The sequence below is a fragment of the Orycteropus afer genome, unplaced genomic scaffold (assembly GCF_000298275.1).
Source record: "Orycteropus afer afer isolate SDZICR_OR568_19922 unplaced genomic scaffold, OryAfe1.0 scaffold00263, whole genome shotgun sequence".
NCBI lineage: Eukaryota > Metazoa > Chordata > Mammalia > Tubulidentata > Orycteropodidae > Orycteropus > Orycteropus afer.
The window spans coordinates 3054170-3071315 of record NW_006921850.1 but is presented as its reverse complement, the minus strand read 5'-3'; the positions used below and the strand labels follow the sequence as shown (position 1 = coordinate 3071315).

Here is a 17146-nt window from a genome sequence, read left to right as displayed (position 1 = left end):
GCTTTCCAAAGCTGCAATCTTTATGGCAGCAGATTGCCAGGTCTTTCTGCTGCAGAGCTACTGGGTGGGTTCTCACTGCCAAGTGTTGTACTACCAGGGTTCTTTCTGCCAGCCACACAGAACACAGCTACTCTCAGTTTCTAAAAATCTCAGATGGCTGTGGATTTTTTTTCTTTTTCAACAAGTGACTCTTGACATTTCTTCTATACAACTGAAATAAACAAGAAATGGCCACAGTTATCAGGCTGAGGAATTCAATAGGAATTTTTTATTCCAGACTTATTTCCTTATGCTGAATAAACTAGTAAGCAATACTGCAGAGAGAATTCTCAGAAAGTTAGTCCAAAGAGGGAGAAGAAAGGATAAATCACACAGAGGATCCAGGTAAGCTGAAATCTAAAATTTGGTGATCCCTAAATGAGAGAAGTCCCTGAGTGATGCAAATGGAAAATGCACTCCACTGTTAACCAAAAGGTTGTAGTTCAAATCCACCCAGGGGCATCTCAGAAGGCTTGGTTATCTTCTCTTCTTCCAAAAAATCAGAGATTGAAACCTTATGGAGTACAGTTCTACACTGATACACATGAGGTTGCCATAGGTCAGAAGTGACTTGATGGCAACTGGTAAAAACCAGATTGATACAGAAATCTTCCATGTTAGGTTACTATTGTTCTCATGTAAAAATGCTTCAATTCAGGCTTGTAAGTAATGCTCCCATGAACATAACACACACACGAATACAGTGTGCATATAATGCACAAAGGAAACTAACGCTTGAGGTGGCAGTGTGCTTTGCAAAAATGTGTTATATAGTAATGATGCCTTACCTGTTCAGAAAGGGCCCCCTCACCTGCCACTGAGCTGTTATGCTTGGTCAGACCTACTCAAAGTGTTAGTTTTTTCCTTACTAAGTTCAAATGTTTTAGTTTACCTCAGCAGCACCTATCGTAAGTTCTATTACTCTATAAGTAAAACAGAACCCCCTTTCTAATTTAACCCTTGGATTCCTTCCAATTAATCATTTCCGACCACTATTCTAAGCTGTTAAGTAGGTGACGGAACATTTACATTTTCACAATAATACCAAACACTCGCAACATTTTTACAGAATAAATAGGCAATCTTCTCTGTGCGCACATTATTAAGCCTAGGAGAAAAGATTTATAGGTTCCTACACTACAGATGGGGAGCTCTGGTAGCATAGTGGCTAAGGCACTTGACTGCTAACCAGAGGGCTGGCGGTTCAAACCCACCAGCCACTCCCCGGAAGGAAGGTTGGGCAATCCTACTTCCGTAGTGATAACTGCCTCGGAAACCCACGGAGGGGTCGCTAGGAGTCAGGGCTGACTCGATGGCAAATAACAACAACAACAACACACTACAGATGTTGGAGGGAATGGATGTTAGCTACTTTAAGCAGGCTCAACACTGGTGTGATAGTAGGGACTGATTAACCTTAACAGGTTAAAGCCAAATTATGCCAATGAGTGAAAAGCAAAAGGAGTATCATGTCTCTTTTTCTTGATGTCCTCTCCTAAAATTTGTAATATAAATAAGATAAAGTGCAAATAAACAAATTGCTGACATTTTTCATTATCAGCTACCCACTTTCTTTAGTACGCTTTAGGAATGCTTTAGGGAAAACATTCCACACAACTGAAACACTAGGAGCAAGAGGATTTCATTAAGGTATTCAATTTTTCTTTACAGAGAAATACTGTTTTGAAATAAAAAGAAGGAAATGATCTACTGGTAGGTTATAAACTAGAATCCAGAGAAGAATCCATAGCTCTTTTTCGTAAACAGAATATTAAAAGCAAGCCTGCTTTAATATATACTCATGATATATAAAATTCAGCTGTAGTACCTGCAATTTTCTCCATTCTTGGAGATTTTAATAATGCTTATTCTCAGAGCAGACATGCAGAAATACATAGACAGGGAAGCTGAGCCAAAGGGTGCAGAGGCACTCTGAGTACTGTATGGAGCCACTAGCACCTTGGGAATTCTTTGTTTTGGTCAGGGCAGAACTTTGGAAGCTGGGACTCTGCCAAGCTTCAGACTCTTATAGGAAACAAGTGTACTTACGCAGCTCGCCCACTTTCAATATCTCACACAGCATCTTGGTCAGCTCTATACTGCTGCGACCAAAAGGACATTCATGCTTGTCTTCTCGGCTGCTGTTCTCAAGCACAATCTGTAAGGGGAGAAGGAACAGGTTAGAGAGGAAATTCAGTTTGCAGACAATGTCAAGAATGTCAGCTCCATTATAAACAGAGAAATCTGAATCTTAGTTGGTTCTTGGGGTTGGAATAAAGTTTTACTCAAAGTAAAAAATGTTTACTCATTGGCACTAACATATTTATGTTTTCCAAACCTCCTTCAACCCTCTTTGACCACAGAGAAGGATATTTTGCTTGTTTGTATCTATTTTCACAGAATTATATAAGGGAAGTTTTTCAAAACAGTACAATAAGACTTTTCACTTAAATAACAAAACTACTGTCAGGTCTACAAAAGCCAACTCTTCCCCTTTTTGGGGTAGCACCTTTCTTCTGTGACTTCTATTCCCACATTTCCAACAGAAGTTTCCATATTCTTACAAGATTTCACTCCCTAGTATTAGCTGACTTGTCCACACCAGGGACGTATGTGACACAAACTGTACCAATCATGCCCTGAGACTTATATACCAAGGGGGAATCCAGTCCAACTATGCTGACTATAGGAGCTCTGGTGGTGCAGTGCCTAAAGCATTTGACTGCTAACCAGAAGGTTGGTGGTTCAAACCCACCAGCCACTCCATGGAACGAAGATGGGGGCAATCTACTTCTGTTAAGATTTACCACCCCAGAAACCCAACAGGGTTGCTATGAGTTGGAATTGACTCAATGGCCGTGAGTTTGGTTTTTGGTTTGGTTATGCTGACTATGCCCACAGTTGTGGTCATAGGAGCTACCTGGACACCAGCCTGACCAAAAAAAAAAAAAAAAAAAGCCCAACGTGTAAATAAAAACAAGAGAGAGACATTGAAAGTTCTGGGAGCAAGAGAGTCACTGCTTCCACTTATTCCAGTTTCTTCCCTGTCTTTGAATTCTGGTTGCTCAACCCTTTCTTTGAAAATTCTTTTGTCCTTCTAATATTCCTCTCTTTCCTATCACCTACAACTAAGGGAGCATTCTACACATAAATTAGAAGCAAAAACAAAACAACAATAAAAACCTATTTTAAAGTTACTCAACTTAAAATTCATATGTCAACAAAGGAAAGCTCTGTACAGAAGAAACTATACCTGAGAAGGCTGCTTGTCTTACATAAGAACCAGTTTATCCATCTCTGAAGTGGTCTCTGAGTTTTCTAGGAAGAACTGTAATGCTTCCTTAATAGCTTAGCACTTTAAATAGCTCCCACTAGCATCTACAACAAGGCTGTGTAGTGACTTACTGTTGTGTTTTCTCTCGAGACTTTGAACTCAAGAGAAGCAGGGATGGTGTTTTATTTACTTAAATAACATTATTGAGTGCCTATTATATGCTAGGGAGATGGTTAGGCCCTGGTGATAAAATGAGGACAAAGCAGACAAGGATCTTGATCTCACAGTGCTCATTCTAACTGAGGGAGACATACACACAAAAGAAATAGTTAGACTTTATGACAAGTGCTATGAAAAAAAAAAATGACTTGTTAAAGTGATAGGTAGTGATAGGGAAGGCCTGAAGAAGAACAGTTTAGATAATCTGGTGATCAAGAAACATTCTTAGAGAATTGAGGAATAAAAGATGAGAATGAGTTTGACAAGCCAAGGTGTAGGGGGAACAAACACTTCAAGTAGAGGGACCTGAGATGAACAGATGTGCTCAGGCTGGCTACCCTGCTCAGCTACCTGTGCTATAATGTGAAGGGACCTGAAGTTGTACAAGGCAGCAGCTGGGCTTCAGGTGCCTGAGAGGGGCTAACTAGAACACAGGGAGGCAAGGGAGCTAGAGGTGGACTCAAGCCATCTCCCACTGGGCTCTGTGGATATCATTCCAAGGCCTTGAGGAGCTAACTAGGAGCCTTAAACAGGCAAGGCAAGAGGTGTGATCTTATTTATTTAGAAAAGATCTAGAGTGTGGAGAATGGAAAGAGAGATGAGAGAGAACATCTGGAGTCCAGCTCAAGGGCTCAAGCAGTGTTCCTGGCAGGGAAGATGGCTGAGCCCTACAAGTGACCAAAAAAGGGAGAAAGAGGCAGAAAAGAAACAAAAGAGAAAAAGAGGGAAGTCTATTCAGGAAAGGGAAATAAAAGGAAGAAAACTTGGAAAGAAGAAAGAACAAAGGGACAAAGGAACAATAAATAAAAGTGCTATTTTAATGGTACAAATATGGGATTCCTAACAGTGAAGTAGGAAGTAGGAGCTCTGGTAGCATAGTGGCTAAAGCACTTGACTGCTAACCAGAAGGCTGGCGGTTCAAACCCACCAGTCACTCCTCGGAAGGAAGGTTGGGCAATCCTACTTCCGTAGTGATACTGCCTCGGAAACCCAAGGAGGGGTCGCTATGAGTCGGGGCCGACTCAACGGCACATAACAACAACAACAACAACAGTGAAGTAATATGAGGACAGGGAAATCTGTTTTAAAACAAAAAGAATAGGATTTCAATAAAAATGTGGCCCAATTATTTTCTGTACAATCACCACAGCAATAACACACATAAAAATATAAAAACAAAAAACATTGCCGCCAAGTCGATTCCTACTCATAGCAACTCTACAGTACAGAGTAGAACTGCTCCATGGGGTTTCCAAGGCTGTAATCTTTAGGGAAGCAGACTACCACCTCTTTCTCCTGGAGATGTTGGTAGGTTCGAACTCCTGACCTTTCAGTTAGCACCCAAGCACTTAATCACTGTGCCATATGCACACACATATTACTATAAACCTTGACAATACTCAGTATCAATTGTCTTCATTTGGGGAGTTCCTTCCAGCCTTAGGAGCTCTGGTGTTGCAGTGGTTAAAGCATTCAGCTGCTAACCAAAAGGTCACCAGCCACTCCACAGGAGAAAGATGAGAGATTCTGCTTCCATAAATATTTATAGCCTTGAAAACATTATGGGGCAGTTCTACTGTGTCCTATAGGGTTGCTATGAGTCAGAATTGACTTGATGTGGTCGGTTTGTTTTGGGTTTCCAGCCTTACATTTTTACTTAGCTGTAATTGAAGCTCAAATAGTTTGCATGTTGAATCTCTTCTTCCACTTGACACAGTCATATGCACTCTTCACACTTTTCATCATCACTTTATCACCCTCATGCTCATCCAAGAAGTGGATGGACCAGCCTCTTTTCTAGTACTTTTTGAACTGTTTACAACATATGCTAATGTAAATAAATATACACTGAGTATCGTCATGAACCTAGCCTTCAGTATCTCTGCGATTTATGCTAAAAATTCTTTTCACAGTCTTTTTAGGGAGCATGGAGTCCCTGGATGGTACAAATAGTTAAAGCACTTGGCAGTTTGAAAGGTTGGCAGTTCCAATCCATGCAGTGGTACCTCAGAAAAAAAGTCTAGTGATCTAGCACCCAAAACTCAGCCACTCAAAACCTTATGGAACACAGTTCTATTCTGAAGCACATGGAATTGCCATGACTTATAGTCAACTCAATAGCAAAATCTTGTTTTAGGAGGCATATGTTCTGAGTTTTTCTTTTTTTCTTTTTTTTTTTTTTTCATCTAAGAAAACGGTATTTAAACTCAAACTAAATCCCCTCTTCTGCCAGGAAGGGTAGGATCATTGCTCAGAGGCCTGGAAAGACTCATTCCCTTTTCCTGGTTTCTTCTCACCTATCTTTCTGATCATACATCTCATTAGCAGCATGAATCACTCCCCTCCTTTAAAAAGAAACTTTCTGGATCTGTCCCTGGGGTGGTGCAAATGGTTAAACACTTGGCTGTTAAGCAAAAGGTTGGCAGCTCAAATCAAGTTCAAATCCACCCAGACTTGCCTCAGAGGAAAGGCCTGGTGACCTACTTCTGAGAGGTCACAGCCTTGGAAACCCTATGAACCATAGTTCAGCTGAAACACATGGTTGCCATGAGCTGGAATTGACTTGATGGCAACTGGTTTGATTTTTTTGTTTTGTTTTGTTTTGTTTTTCTGACTCTAACAAGGAATTCTAGGTCAGGAAACCAGGATTGGAGAACAACTAAATCCCACTTAGTCAGTGCATTTTTACTTCTCTTTTAAAAACATTGTATCTAAGACAACCATATGGGGCAAATCTGAATCCTGAAGATGAGAAAATGAAGGAAAAATCAGAGCAAGAAGAAGACAGAACAGAACGATAAGACAGAAGCTAGGTAGATTTTAACCAGCTCCCAGAGAGCACATTTCAGTGCATTTCACATTAACATACTATTAACATTTCATGAGCACATCAATATTTAATGACAGTGTGATCTGCATACACTGTAGGTAGAATTACTGCAGCCAATAAATGTTCAAGGGAAAAACATTTCCAAGGCACAGTTTATTAGAAGGCACTAAATTAAGTAGTAATTTAAGTAATCAATATGTAAATCTGGTGGAAGGAGTCCTGCTTTTTCTTCTCTAATGCACTATCCATCTTCTCATATTTACCGACCTAAAGAAAAATAAACCCTCTTCTTGAGCAATTTCTTTAGACAAGACAGTCACAAATCTTTAAAGTTGTCTGTGTAAGTTTTAAGGTCAATGTCCTTATAGGTATATTTTAGAAAAAACTATGGTTGTTAATCATTAGATTATACTGCAGTGAGAGAGAATTCTAAAACTGGACAATAGATTGTGCTTTGTTTTGTTTTAAATTAAACATCGATATCTCTATATTAATTTTCAGCATACTGGCATATGAGACATACTGAAAAGTCCCATTTGGAACTATCAAGGCATATTTCTTTCATTTTTGTTCACCTTACTCTTCAGTTTTAAGAGCAAACAGACTGGAACAAACACCAAAATGGACATGTTACTAAAACCTATTATCACTCATCTTAGACTATGGCACATGCCAAAAGAAGCTGTAACTGTCTGCATGTTGTATAAAATAAAAACAGTGTGTATTTGTAAAATATGAAGTACATAATACTTTACAGTTTACAAAGTCCATAAGCTTTATATAGCAAGTGTTACTATTACTTTATGAATATCAGGGAGCAAGCCTATATCAGTCCTGGGATTCAATGTTTCAACTCCTCACTTTCCAACTCTCTTCCTGCCCCTTCACAGTTTACAAATTGCCTTCATAAACATATTGCCATGAAAGTCAACAAATATCACATCTAATAAATTTCCTCTACTTCATAGAAGTGGATTTCTTCTAAAATTTTTCTCCTCCAAGACAAAAGCATAAGATTCTCTCTCCTCTCATTTACCCCTGAAGATCAGTACTAATTGCTCAGGGTGGGGGACTAAAGCTGCTGTCCTATCCCCACAGATTTTATTTCCATAAGTTTTCAGGCTCCTCTCTGAAAATTTGTGTTCCTTCTTGTTTTCCTCAAACCATGCAGATCAGGAACTATTTGGCTTGTTGTTGTTGTTTTGTGCCGTTGAGTCAGACCCCACTCACAGCGACCCCTCCTTGGGTTTCCGAGCCGGTGTCACTACGGAAGTAGACTGCCCAACCTTCCTTCTGAGGAGTGGGTTGGGCATGACCATTAACTGCTGAGTACAATGCCAGGCACACTCAAGCACCCGTCCCCTTCTCTGACTCCTGGGACCATCTTTCCCCTCTTAGCCTCACTATCCCACTGCTGACTTATTTGAAGTTTTCTGGTTGTCCATGGCACATTACCCTCCACTTGAAGATCTTCCCATTCCACCCTGTAATCCAGACCTGGGATGAGCCTTGAGGGCTTCTCTCATTATCTCTCATTATAGGGCCATTTAAACCGACTAGCCACTCCTCCTCCTCAAAGGAAGGGAGATTGGGTGATCTACTTTGTAGTGGTTCAAACCCACCAGCCACTCCTCGGAAGGAAGATGAGGCAATCTACTTCTGTAGTGATACTGCCTTGGAAACCCAAGGATGGGTTGGGTCGCTATGAGTCAGGTCTGACTCGAGGGCACATAACAACAACAACAACACTTTGTAGTGATAAACAACAACAACAAAAAAAAACCTCACTGCCATGGAGTCTGAAGTCATGGAGTCGGACCTGACCCATAGCGACCCCTCCTTGGGTTTCCGAGGCGGTATTACTACGGAAGTAGACCGCCCAATCTTCCTTCTAAGGAGTGGCTGGTGGGTCTAAACCGCCAGCCTTCTGGTTAGCAGTCAAATGCCTTAGGCACTACACCACCAGAGCTCCTTGGAAACCCAGAGGGGTCACTATGAGTCGGATGCGACTCAACGGCAGTGAGTTTGGTATTCTACTCCAACATTTTTTTATTTTGCTTCTATTGTAACTTAGGGTCAGGTGAAGCACATTGATCTCCTCACAGGCAACTGGGCAAACTGTGTGATTATGTACTGGGTTCTCTCCAAAGGCAAGAGATTGTCCAGTTCTGTCCTAATTCAGACACAACACTTAGTCTTGTTCACTTTGGACATGTCATCGGGAGGGATCAATTACTGGAGAAGAGCATCATATATGGTAAAGGGTCAGCAAAAAAGAGGGAGATCTCAGTGAGATGGACTGACACAGAGGCTGCAACAATGGGCTCAACATAGCAACGATTGTGAGGATGATGCAGGACTGGGAAATGTTTCATTCTGTTATACAAAGGGTCCCTGTGAGTCGGAGCTGACTGATGGCACCTAACAACAATCTGACACAAAGCTGGTATAGGAAGCAGTGATGATACAAGATTCTGGCAAAGCTGCCACTAACTAGTATAAGCTTACTCAAAGCATTCCATTACTTTGGGGATGTAGAGAAGGTTGTAAAACCCACTTCATAAGACTGTTGTGCCTATTAAATCACATAACTGGGGAAAAGTACATAAAACAGACTTCACAGAGTTGGTGTTCATTAGCTCTCTATTTCCTTCCTTCTTCCTAATCCTGTGTGCTGCTTAGCCAACACTGCATACAATACTTTTACCAGCAGCTAAACCAAAATCATGACTGCAGTGAGACTAGCTCTCTGATGATGGACCTCTGGGGACCTATGAAAGGGAGCAGCAGGCCCTCTAGATGTTCAAGCATTAGAGGCATATGGAGGAAGTAGTGCTGTTGGCACTGTGTTCCACCAACAATGCAGGACAGAAAGTCTCATGTGCTCATATTCAAGCAGGATTCTTTCACAGGAGTTCCAGGCATACAAGCCTAAGGAAAGAGTAAGGACCCTGAAGAACAAGTCCCTTTGTAGCACAATGTTTGTGGCAGTAAAGTCCTAATACTAAACAGTTTTGACCACCATAGGACAAAAGTCCTCAAAGCCTGTGACCCTCACCAATCAGTTGCAATCAAATCAATCCAACCCATGTGTGGGCAGCCACATTTGTGTCAGAGCAGAATTTTGCTCCATAGGGAGCTCTGGTAGCATAGTGGCTAAGACATTTGCCTGCTAACCAGACGGCTGGCGGTTCAAACCCACCAGCCACTCCTCGGAAGGAAGGTTGGGCAATCCTACTTCCATAGTGATACTGCCTCGGAAACCCAAGGAGGGGTCGCTATGAGTCAGGGCTGACTTGACGGCACATAACAACAACAACAACAGGGTTTTCAAAGGTTGATTTTTCAGAAGCAGATTGCCAGGTCTTTCTTCCAAGCTGCTTCTGAGTAGACTCAAACTGCCAGTATTTTGGTTAGCAGCTGTCATGGATTGAATTGTGTCTCTTAAGAAATATGTATCAAATTGTGTGGGCCATAATTCTCAGTGGTTTGGTAGCTATGTAATGATATCGTGTGGCAGTTATGTAATGAGGTAAATACTTCCCATCATGTGATCTGGTATAATTATCCTATGTGTTATAAATCCTAACACGTTGTTGTTATTGTTATGGGCCATCTAGTCAGACCTGACTCTTAGTTTATGATATATATGTAGTAGATAGAGTTGTTGTTGTTGTTATGTGCTATACTATACCACCAGAGCTCCTAATATGATGCTAATGAGGCTAGATTAGAGACAAATTATGTTAATGAGGCAGGATATAATCCACAGGATTAGGTTGTATCTTGAGTCAATCTCTTTGAGATATATAAGAGATTAAACAAGTGAGCAGAGGTCAAAGGATCCGACTACCACTAAGAAAGAAGAGCAAGGAGTAGATCACGTCCTTAGGACTCAGGAGAAGATTGCTTTCAAGATACGTGATTTCCAAGGAACTTCTCCAAGGATCATTTCTAGGCCCACAGATGTTAAAAAGAGACAAAGACCTTCCTCCAGTGCAGACACAGAGAGAAAACCTTCCCCTGGTGCAGATACCCTGAAATTCAGACTTCCAGCCTTCTGGTAGCATAGTGCCTAAGGCACTTGACTGCTAACCAGAAGGTTGGAGGTTCAAACCTACCAGACAGTCCTCGGAAGGAAGTTTGGGCAATCTACTTCCGTAGTGATACTGCCTTGGAAACCCAAGGAGGGGTTGCTATGAGTTGGGTCCGGCTCAATGGCACATAACAACAACAACAGCCTTCTAATCTGTGAGAAAATAAATTTCTGTTTGTTAAAGCCATCCACTTGCGGTATTTCTGTTTTAGCAGCACTAGAGAATTAAGACAGGAGCTCTGGTAGCATAGTGCCTAAGGCACTTGACTGCTAACCAGAAGGCCGGTGGTTCAAACCCACCAGCCACTCCTTAGAAGGAAGCTTGGGCAACCTACTTCTGTAGTGATACCGCCTGGGGAACCTAAGGAGGGGTCACTATGAGTCAGGTACGACTCAAGGGCACATAACAACAACAATGGAAAACTAAGACAGCAATCAAGCAGGTTAATGTTGGTCCCACCCAGGAATTCCACAAATCTCACAAATTTGTAAAATCCATCTCCTGATCTACTAAAGGGAAACGCTAATCTTTTCCCATGTTAAGCCAACAATGAAACAAAAAGTCTTACTTATATTATGAGGTCCCAACATGGGAGTAGTTCCACATTGGGAACAGATCACAGAACATCCTGGAATAAAGTATCTGTGCTTGGATCACATCACCATGACTCAGGACTCTTCCAAGGTCAAAAACTAAGCTCAATTTTGTTTCCTTTTACACAGACTAGGGAATCACAAGAAGTCACTTCTCTTCTGCTCTCCCTGGGTACCAATGATAATGATGATTGGTCCCTGGAAAGCCAGAGCAAAGGATTGGAAAGAACACTGAGCTACCTCGAGGGGGCTACACAAGAGGGTAATTGTGACTATGAATTTTGAGCAAGTCCATAAAATTAAACAAACATGTCAAAGCTCTAATGTGATGATTTTAAATGGGCAGAGAAAGAGGAACATTAGAATTGTAAACTCATGCCAACTAGAAAAACAAAACAGAACAAGCAGAACCTCAGGAAGTTTAAAACCAAGGGCTACTAGTCCACCTGCTCCAAATCCTCATTTTACAGTCAGGGAAGGGGAGCCCCAAAGTAAATAAACCTGAAGGAGAATAGCTTTAAGGAAGTGATCAGCTCACATTTATTTCATGTGTTCATCGCCCAGGACCTGTTCTAAGTGCTCAGCACTAATGGTCTCATGCAATACCTTTGTACTAACACATATGACAGTACTACAACCATCCTACTTTACAGACAAAGAAATTTATACCAAGAGATGTTGTGTAACTTTCCCAAGGTCACAAAGCACAGAAATAGACCCAGGAGTACATATTGGGTGGCTTCATCCCAGAGCATACTCTTAGCTACTACATTTTACTAATTCCTACCAAAAAAAAGAGGCTGAAACAGTGATAGATGTCCCTGGGGGACACAAATGGTTAAGCGCTTGCCTGCTAACCAGGAAGCTGGCAGCTCAAACTCATTTAGAGGCCTCAGAAGAAAAGCCTGGTGATCTGTTTCCCAAAGGTCTCGGGCATGAAAACCATATAGAGAGTTCTACTCTATAATGCATGGGACTGCCAGGAGTTGGAATGGACTCAACAGCAACTGCTTTGTTTTGTTCTTTATAAATAGTGACACAACTTTGATGAGGAAAGTTTGTGATATGGTTTTATGAGTGGATAGTGATGGGGGTCTAGACAGAAATGCTCTCCTTGAGTTTTCTCACAGGTTTGGTGAACATCTACTCATTCTTTAACCTCAGTTTTCTCCTTTAGAAATGGGGACAGAAGCAGCTACCTAAACAGGAATTTAAAGATTAAATAGAACATAAATAAATTTGAAAAAAACAGCCTGAAACACTATGAACGCTCAATGATGGAGAAGATTGATAGACTATTGACTATTGTTAGAATAATTACATGAGCTCTTGTCCTGGGGTGTTACCATATGCTTTTCTGAAATATTCTTATGGCTCTAGGGCAAAGCTGTTATTAACATATATGTGTGTGTGTGTTCTGTTATATATATATATATATATGTGTGTGTGTGTGTGTGTGTGTGTGTATATATATATATATATATATATATAAACAGAAAACAAAGCACAACTGCCATGGAGATTATTAATCTTGCTGTTTGGTAAAGTAATGACTCAGGTGGAATAAATATTACTTCTCAGATGGGTTTCCAGAGGTTCTTTTAATCTCTCTTCAGAACAATGGGCCTCAAACTTCAGTGTGCCTCAGAATCACTGGGAAGTCTCATTGAACAGATTGCTGGGCTGCTCCCCAGAGTTTGGGGTGGTAGAACCCAATAAAATGAGCAAGTGAACCTAAAGGTTCCTGAGGCACTGGGGGGTTGAGGGAGAAAGTGCTAGTGAAGCAAGAATATATTTACAAATTATTTTTAAAAGCGCACTTAAAAAAAAAAAAGAGAGAGAGAGAGAAAAGCTTCATACTCTCATCTTTCCTGACCCATAATTGGCCATTTCGAAAGAGGCAGTGGCCCATGGTACAGTGAGCTAGCACTCAGGACAAGGCCAAGGACACCAAGTCGCTGAGATGGGTTCTCAGCAGGTTGGCAGCTTCCAGGGAGAGTGTGAACCCAGCAGATCACTAAGGAAAAGAACACAAGGAGCAGAGTTTGCAAAAACATACAAGAGCTGTTCCCAAGAGCAAAAGAACCACAAACCTCTGGAAAAGAGAAAAAGAATGTATAAGGGGTCAGATTGGTGAAATAATAAAGCAGAAAGTGCACACAAGGAACCGAGATAAATAACAATCCGGACAAATGAGAGGAATGGTATAAAACCCAGCTAATGAGATGAAATCCTTCCAGAATAAAATTAGGCAGTTGCACATACAGAGGCATAATAAAGGCCATAAATATAAAATGGCAAGGAATTGACTGGGTAATGGTGCAGTAATTAAAGCCTGGAGGTTCATAATAGACCTCGAATTGAACATTAATCAACCAAAAAGAAATGCTAGCTGCACTTTGATATAGTGTAACAAAGGCAGGATGTGTGAAACACACAGAGCAGCCACCACTGCACTCTGGTTGAAAGCCCCCCCATGCTTGGGTGTCAGGTAGCTTTTGGAAAGCACAAAGAGGGAGAAAGGAATCAGTAACAGCAGTGATAACTTGTATTCATGCCTGTCCAGTGACCCTGATATCTCTGAGGGAAACAGGGAATCAACTCTGCTGACGATTCCAAAAGCCAGAGGTAGCAGGAGTGATTCTGTGGCCGATGACTTATAAAAGAAACTGGGCTCAAAACCTCCCCTCTTATGCCAGGCATATGTTCCTGGGCCCAAGAAGATGGCAGGTGTGAAGGGCACCTGTGGACATCACCATAGGCTTGGTGAGGTAATGTCTTATTTATTTAAAGCAGTGGTTCTCAAATTTGAGCTTCCATTAGAATCATCTGGAGGACTAATTAAAACATAGATTGCTGGATCCCACCCCTAGAGTTTTGATTCAGTAGTTCTGGGATCAGCCCAAGAAGCTGCATTTCTACCAAGTTCCTAGGTAATGTGGATGCTTCCAGTCCGGGGACCATATTTTTGAGAACCATTGATTTAGAGTCATGTAATTTCTATGCTCCCAGTTTTCATTATTAGCAAACGACCTGTTCTTAACGATGTGCACAGTGAGGAGAGTGGTGGATGGAAGAAAAAGAGTGGGTTGTTTTGGTTTATCTGTGACTAATAAAGAACATCCTTAATAAGAGTTAATGATGCACACACTGCATGCTGCAGTTAATGTATAGCTATTACTCAAAGGGTGGAGGTTCAAATCCACCCAGAGGTGCCTTGGAGGAAGGCCTACCCATTTACCTCTGAGAAATTACCCATGGAAAACCCTATAGAAGGCTACAAAAACAATTTTCTGCGTCTTATTTTGATGAGTAGCAAATGGGATGTTAAAAGCTTATCAACAGCCATCTAACATTGTGAACAACCATTGCTCTCTCCTATCCAAAGTAAAGAAAGTAAAAGACACAAGGAAACAATTAGTTCAAAGGACTAATAAACCAGCCACATGAACCCCAGCTTCCACTACTCTGAGACCAGAAGAACTAGATGTTGCCTGGCTACCACTGCTGACCACTCTGAAAGGGAACACAAAAAGAGGTCCTTCGCAGAGCGGGAGAAAACTTGGGAAAAAGTCAAAATCATAAAAATGACCAGACTTACTAGTCTCAGGGAGACCAGTGGAACCCCTGAAACTATGGCTGTGAGACACTTTTCAGGTCTGGAACTGAACTCACCCCTGTGGCTCAACTTTCAGCCAAACAATAGACCTATAAGATGAACAATAACATCACGAAAGTATGGACTCCTTACAACAATACAAGATCAAAAGGATAGCATTTGCTCAGAAATAAAGCTCAGAAGGCAGGAAGGGATAGGAAAGAAGGGTGAATGGAAAGGGTACATACAAGGAGGAAGTGGGAAGAGTGCTGCTACTTGGTAGGGACTGCAACCAATCTCACAAAATAAAGTGTGTATAAATTGTTGAATGGAAAACCAATTTGCTCTGTAAAGTTTCACCCAATCACAATAAATTTTTTGTTGTTGTTGTTTGGTTTGTTTGTTTGTTTTGTTTTAAACTGTGTAGATCATGACAAATTATGGATAACATTGGGAAGAATGGGGATTCCAGAACACTTAATTGTCCTCATGAGCAACCTGTACATAAACCAAGAGGCTCTCGTTCAAACAGAACAAGGGGATACTGCATGGTTTAAAATCAGAAAGGGAGTGTGCCAAGGTTGTATCCTTTCACCATACTTATTCACTCTGTATGCTGAGCAGATAATACATTTCATAGATGAGGAAACTTAGCCTTGGAAAGCTTAAATAACTTGCCTATTCTATCTACTGGAGCTCTGGAAGCATAGTGGCTAAGGCACTTGACTGCTAACCAGAAGGTTGGCGGTTCAAACCCAGAAGCCACTCCTCGGAAGGAAGGTTGGGCAATCTACTTCCATAGTGATACTGCCTTGGAAACCCAAGGAGAGGTCGCTATGAGTCGGGTCCGACTCGACAGCACATAACAACAACAACAACAACAACTGTATCTACTACATGTATATCATATACTATTCTCACAATACCTGCTATACCTAAGCCCATCTTTGCAGCCACTGTGTCAATCCATCTGGTTGAGGGCCTTCCCCTTTCTCGTTGACCCTCCACTTTACCAAGCATGATATCCTTCTCCAGGGAATGGTCCTTTCTGACAACATGACTAAAACAGATAAAGACAAAGTCTGGCCATTCTCGCTTTCAAGGAGCATTCCAGCTGCACTTCTTCCCAGACAGATTTGTTAGTTCTTCTGGTAGTCCATGGTACTTTCAGTATTCTTCGCCAATACCACAACTCAAAAGCATCAACTATTCTTCAGTCTTCCTTTTCATTGTCCAGCTTTAACATGCACATGAGGTGATTTGAAAACACTTTGCCTTGGGTTAGGCACACTTTACTCTTCAAAGAGACATCTTTGCTCTTCAGCACTTGAAAGAGGTTTTTTGCAGCATATTCACCCAGTGCAATACGTCATCTGATATCTTGACTGCTGCTTCCATTGGTATTGATTGTGGAACCAAGTAATAAGAAATCTTTGACAACCTCAATCCTCTCCATTTATTGAGATGCTGCTCATTGGTCCAGTTGTGAGGATTTTCATTTTCTTTGTGCTGAGGTGTAATCCATACTACAGATTGTAGTCTTTAATCTTCATCAGTAAGTGCTTCAAGTCATCTTTACTTTCAGCAAGCAAGGTTATGTCATCTGCATATTGCAGGTTGTTAACGAATCTTCCTCCAATCCTAATGACACGTTCTTCTTCATATAGTTCAGCTTCTCGGATTATCTGCTCAGCATACAGATTGAATAAGTATGGTGAAAGGATACAACCCTGTCACACTCCCTTCCTGATTTTAAACCATGCAGTATCCCCTTGTTCTGTTCAAATGACAGCCTCTTGATCTATGTACAGGTTTCTCATGAGGACAATTAAGTGTTCTGGAATTCCCATTCTTCCCAATGTTACCCATAATTTGTCATTATCTACACAGTTGAATGTCTTTGCATAGTCAGTAAAACACAAGTAAACATTTCTCTTGTAATTTTTGCTTTCAGTCAAGATCCATCCAACATCAGCAATGGTATCCTTTGTTGCAAGTCCTCTTCTGAATATAGCTTGCATTTCTGGAAGTTCCCTGACAATATACTGCTGCAACCATTTTTTAATTATCTTCACTAAGATTTTACTTATATGTGATATTAATGATATTGTTTTATAATTTCCACATTCTGTGGAATCACCTTTCTTTGGAATGGGTACAAATATGGATCTCTTCTAGTCAGTTGGCCAGATAGCTATCTTCCAAATTTCTTGGTATAGATGAGAAAGTACCTCCAGCACAGCATCTGCTTGTTGAAACATCTCAATGGGTATCCCATCAGTTCCTGAAGCCTTATTCTTTGCCAATTCCTTCAGTGAAGCTTTCACCTACTTCCTTCAATACCACTGGTTCTTGATCATATGCCACCTCCTGAAATAAATAAACACTGATCAATTCTTTTTGGTACAGTGACTCTGTGTAGTCCTTCCATCTTCTTTTGATGTTTCTTGCATCATTCAATATTTTGCCCATGGAAACTTTCAATATTGCAACACA

The 17146-nt window shown here is 41.1% G+C and overlaps 1 protein-coding gene across 1 annotated transcript in view; it reads right to left on the bottom strand.

Annotated features, from left to right (window-relative positions):
- ELMO1 (engulfment and cell motility 1) overlaps positions 1–17146 on the bottom strand; it is a 679198-nt gene that overhangs the window by 355825 nt on the left and 306227 nt on the right. The window contains exon 15 of the mRNA XM_007950092.1: positions 2089–2197. Coding sequence (XP_007948283.1) covers positions 2089–2197 — 109 coding nt within the window. The remainder of the gene's footprint in view (positions 1–2088; positions 2198–17146) is intronic.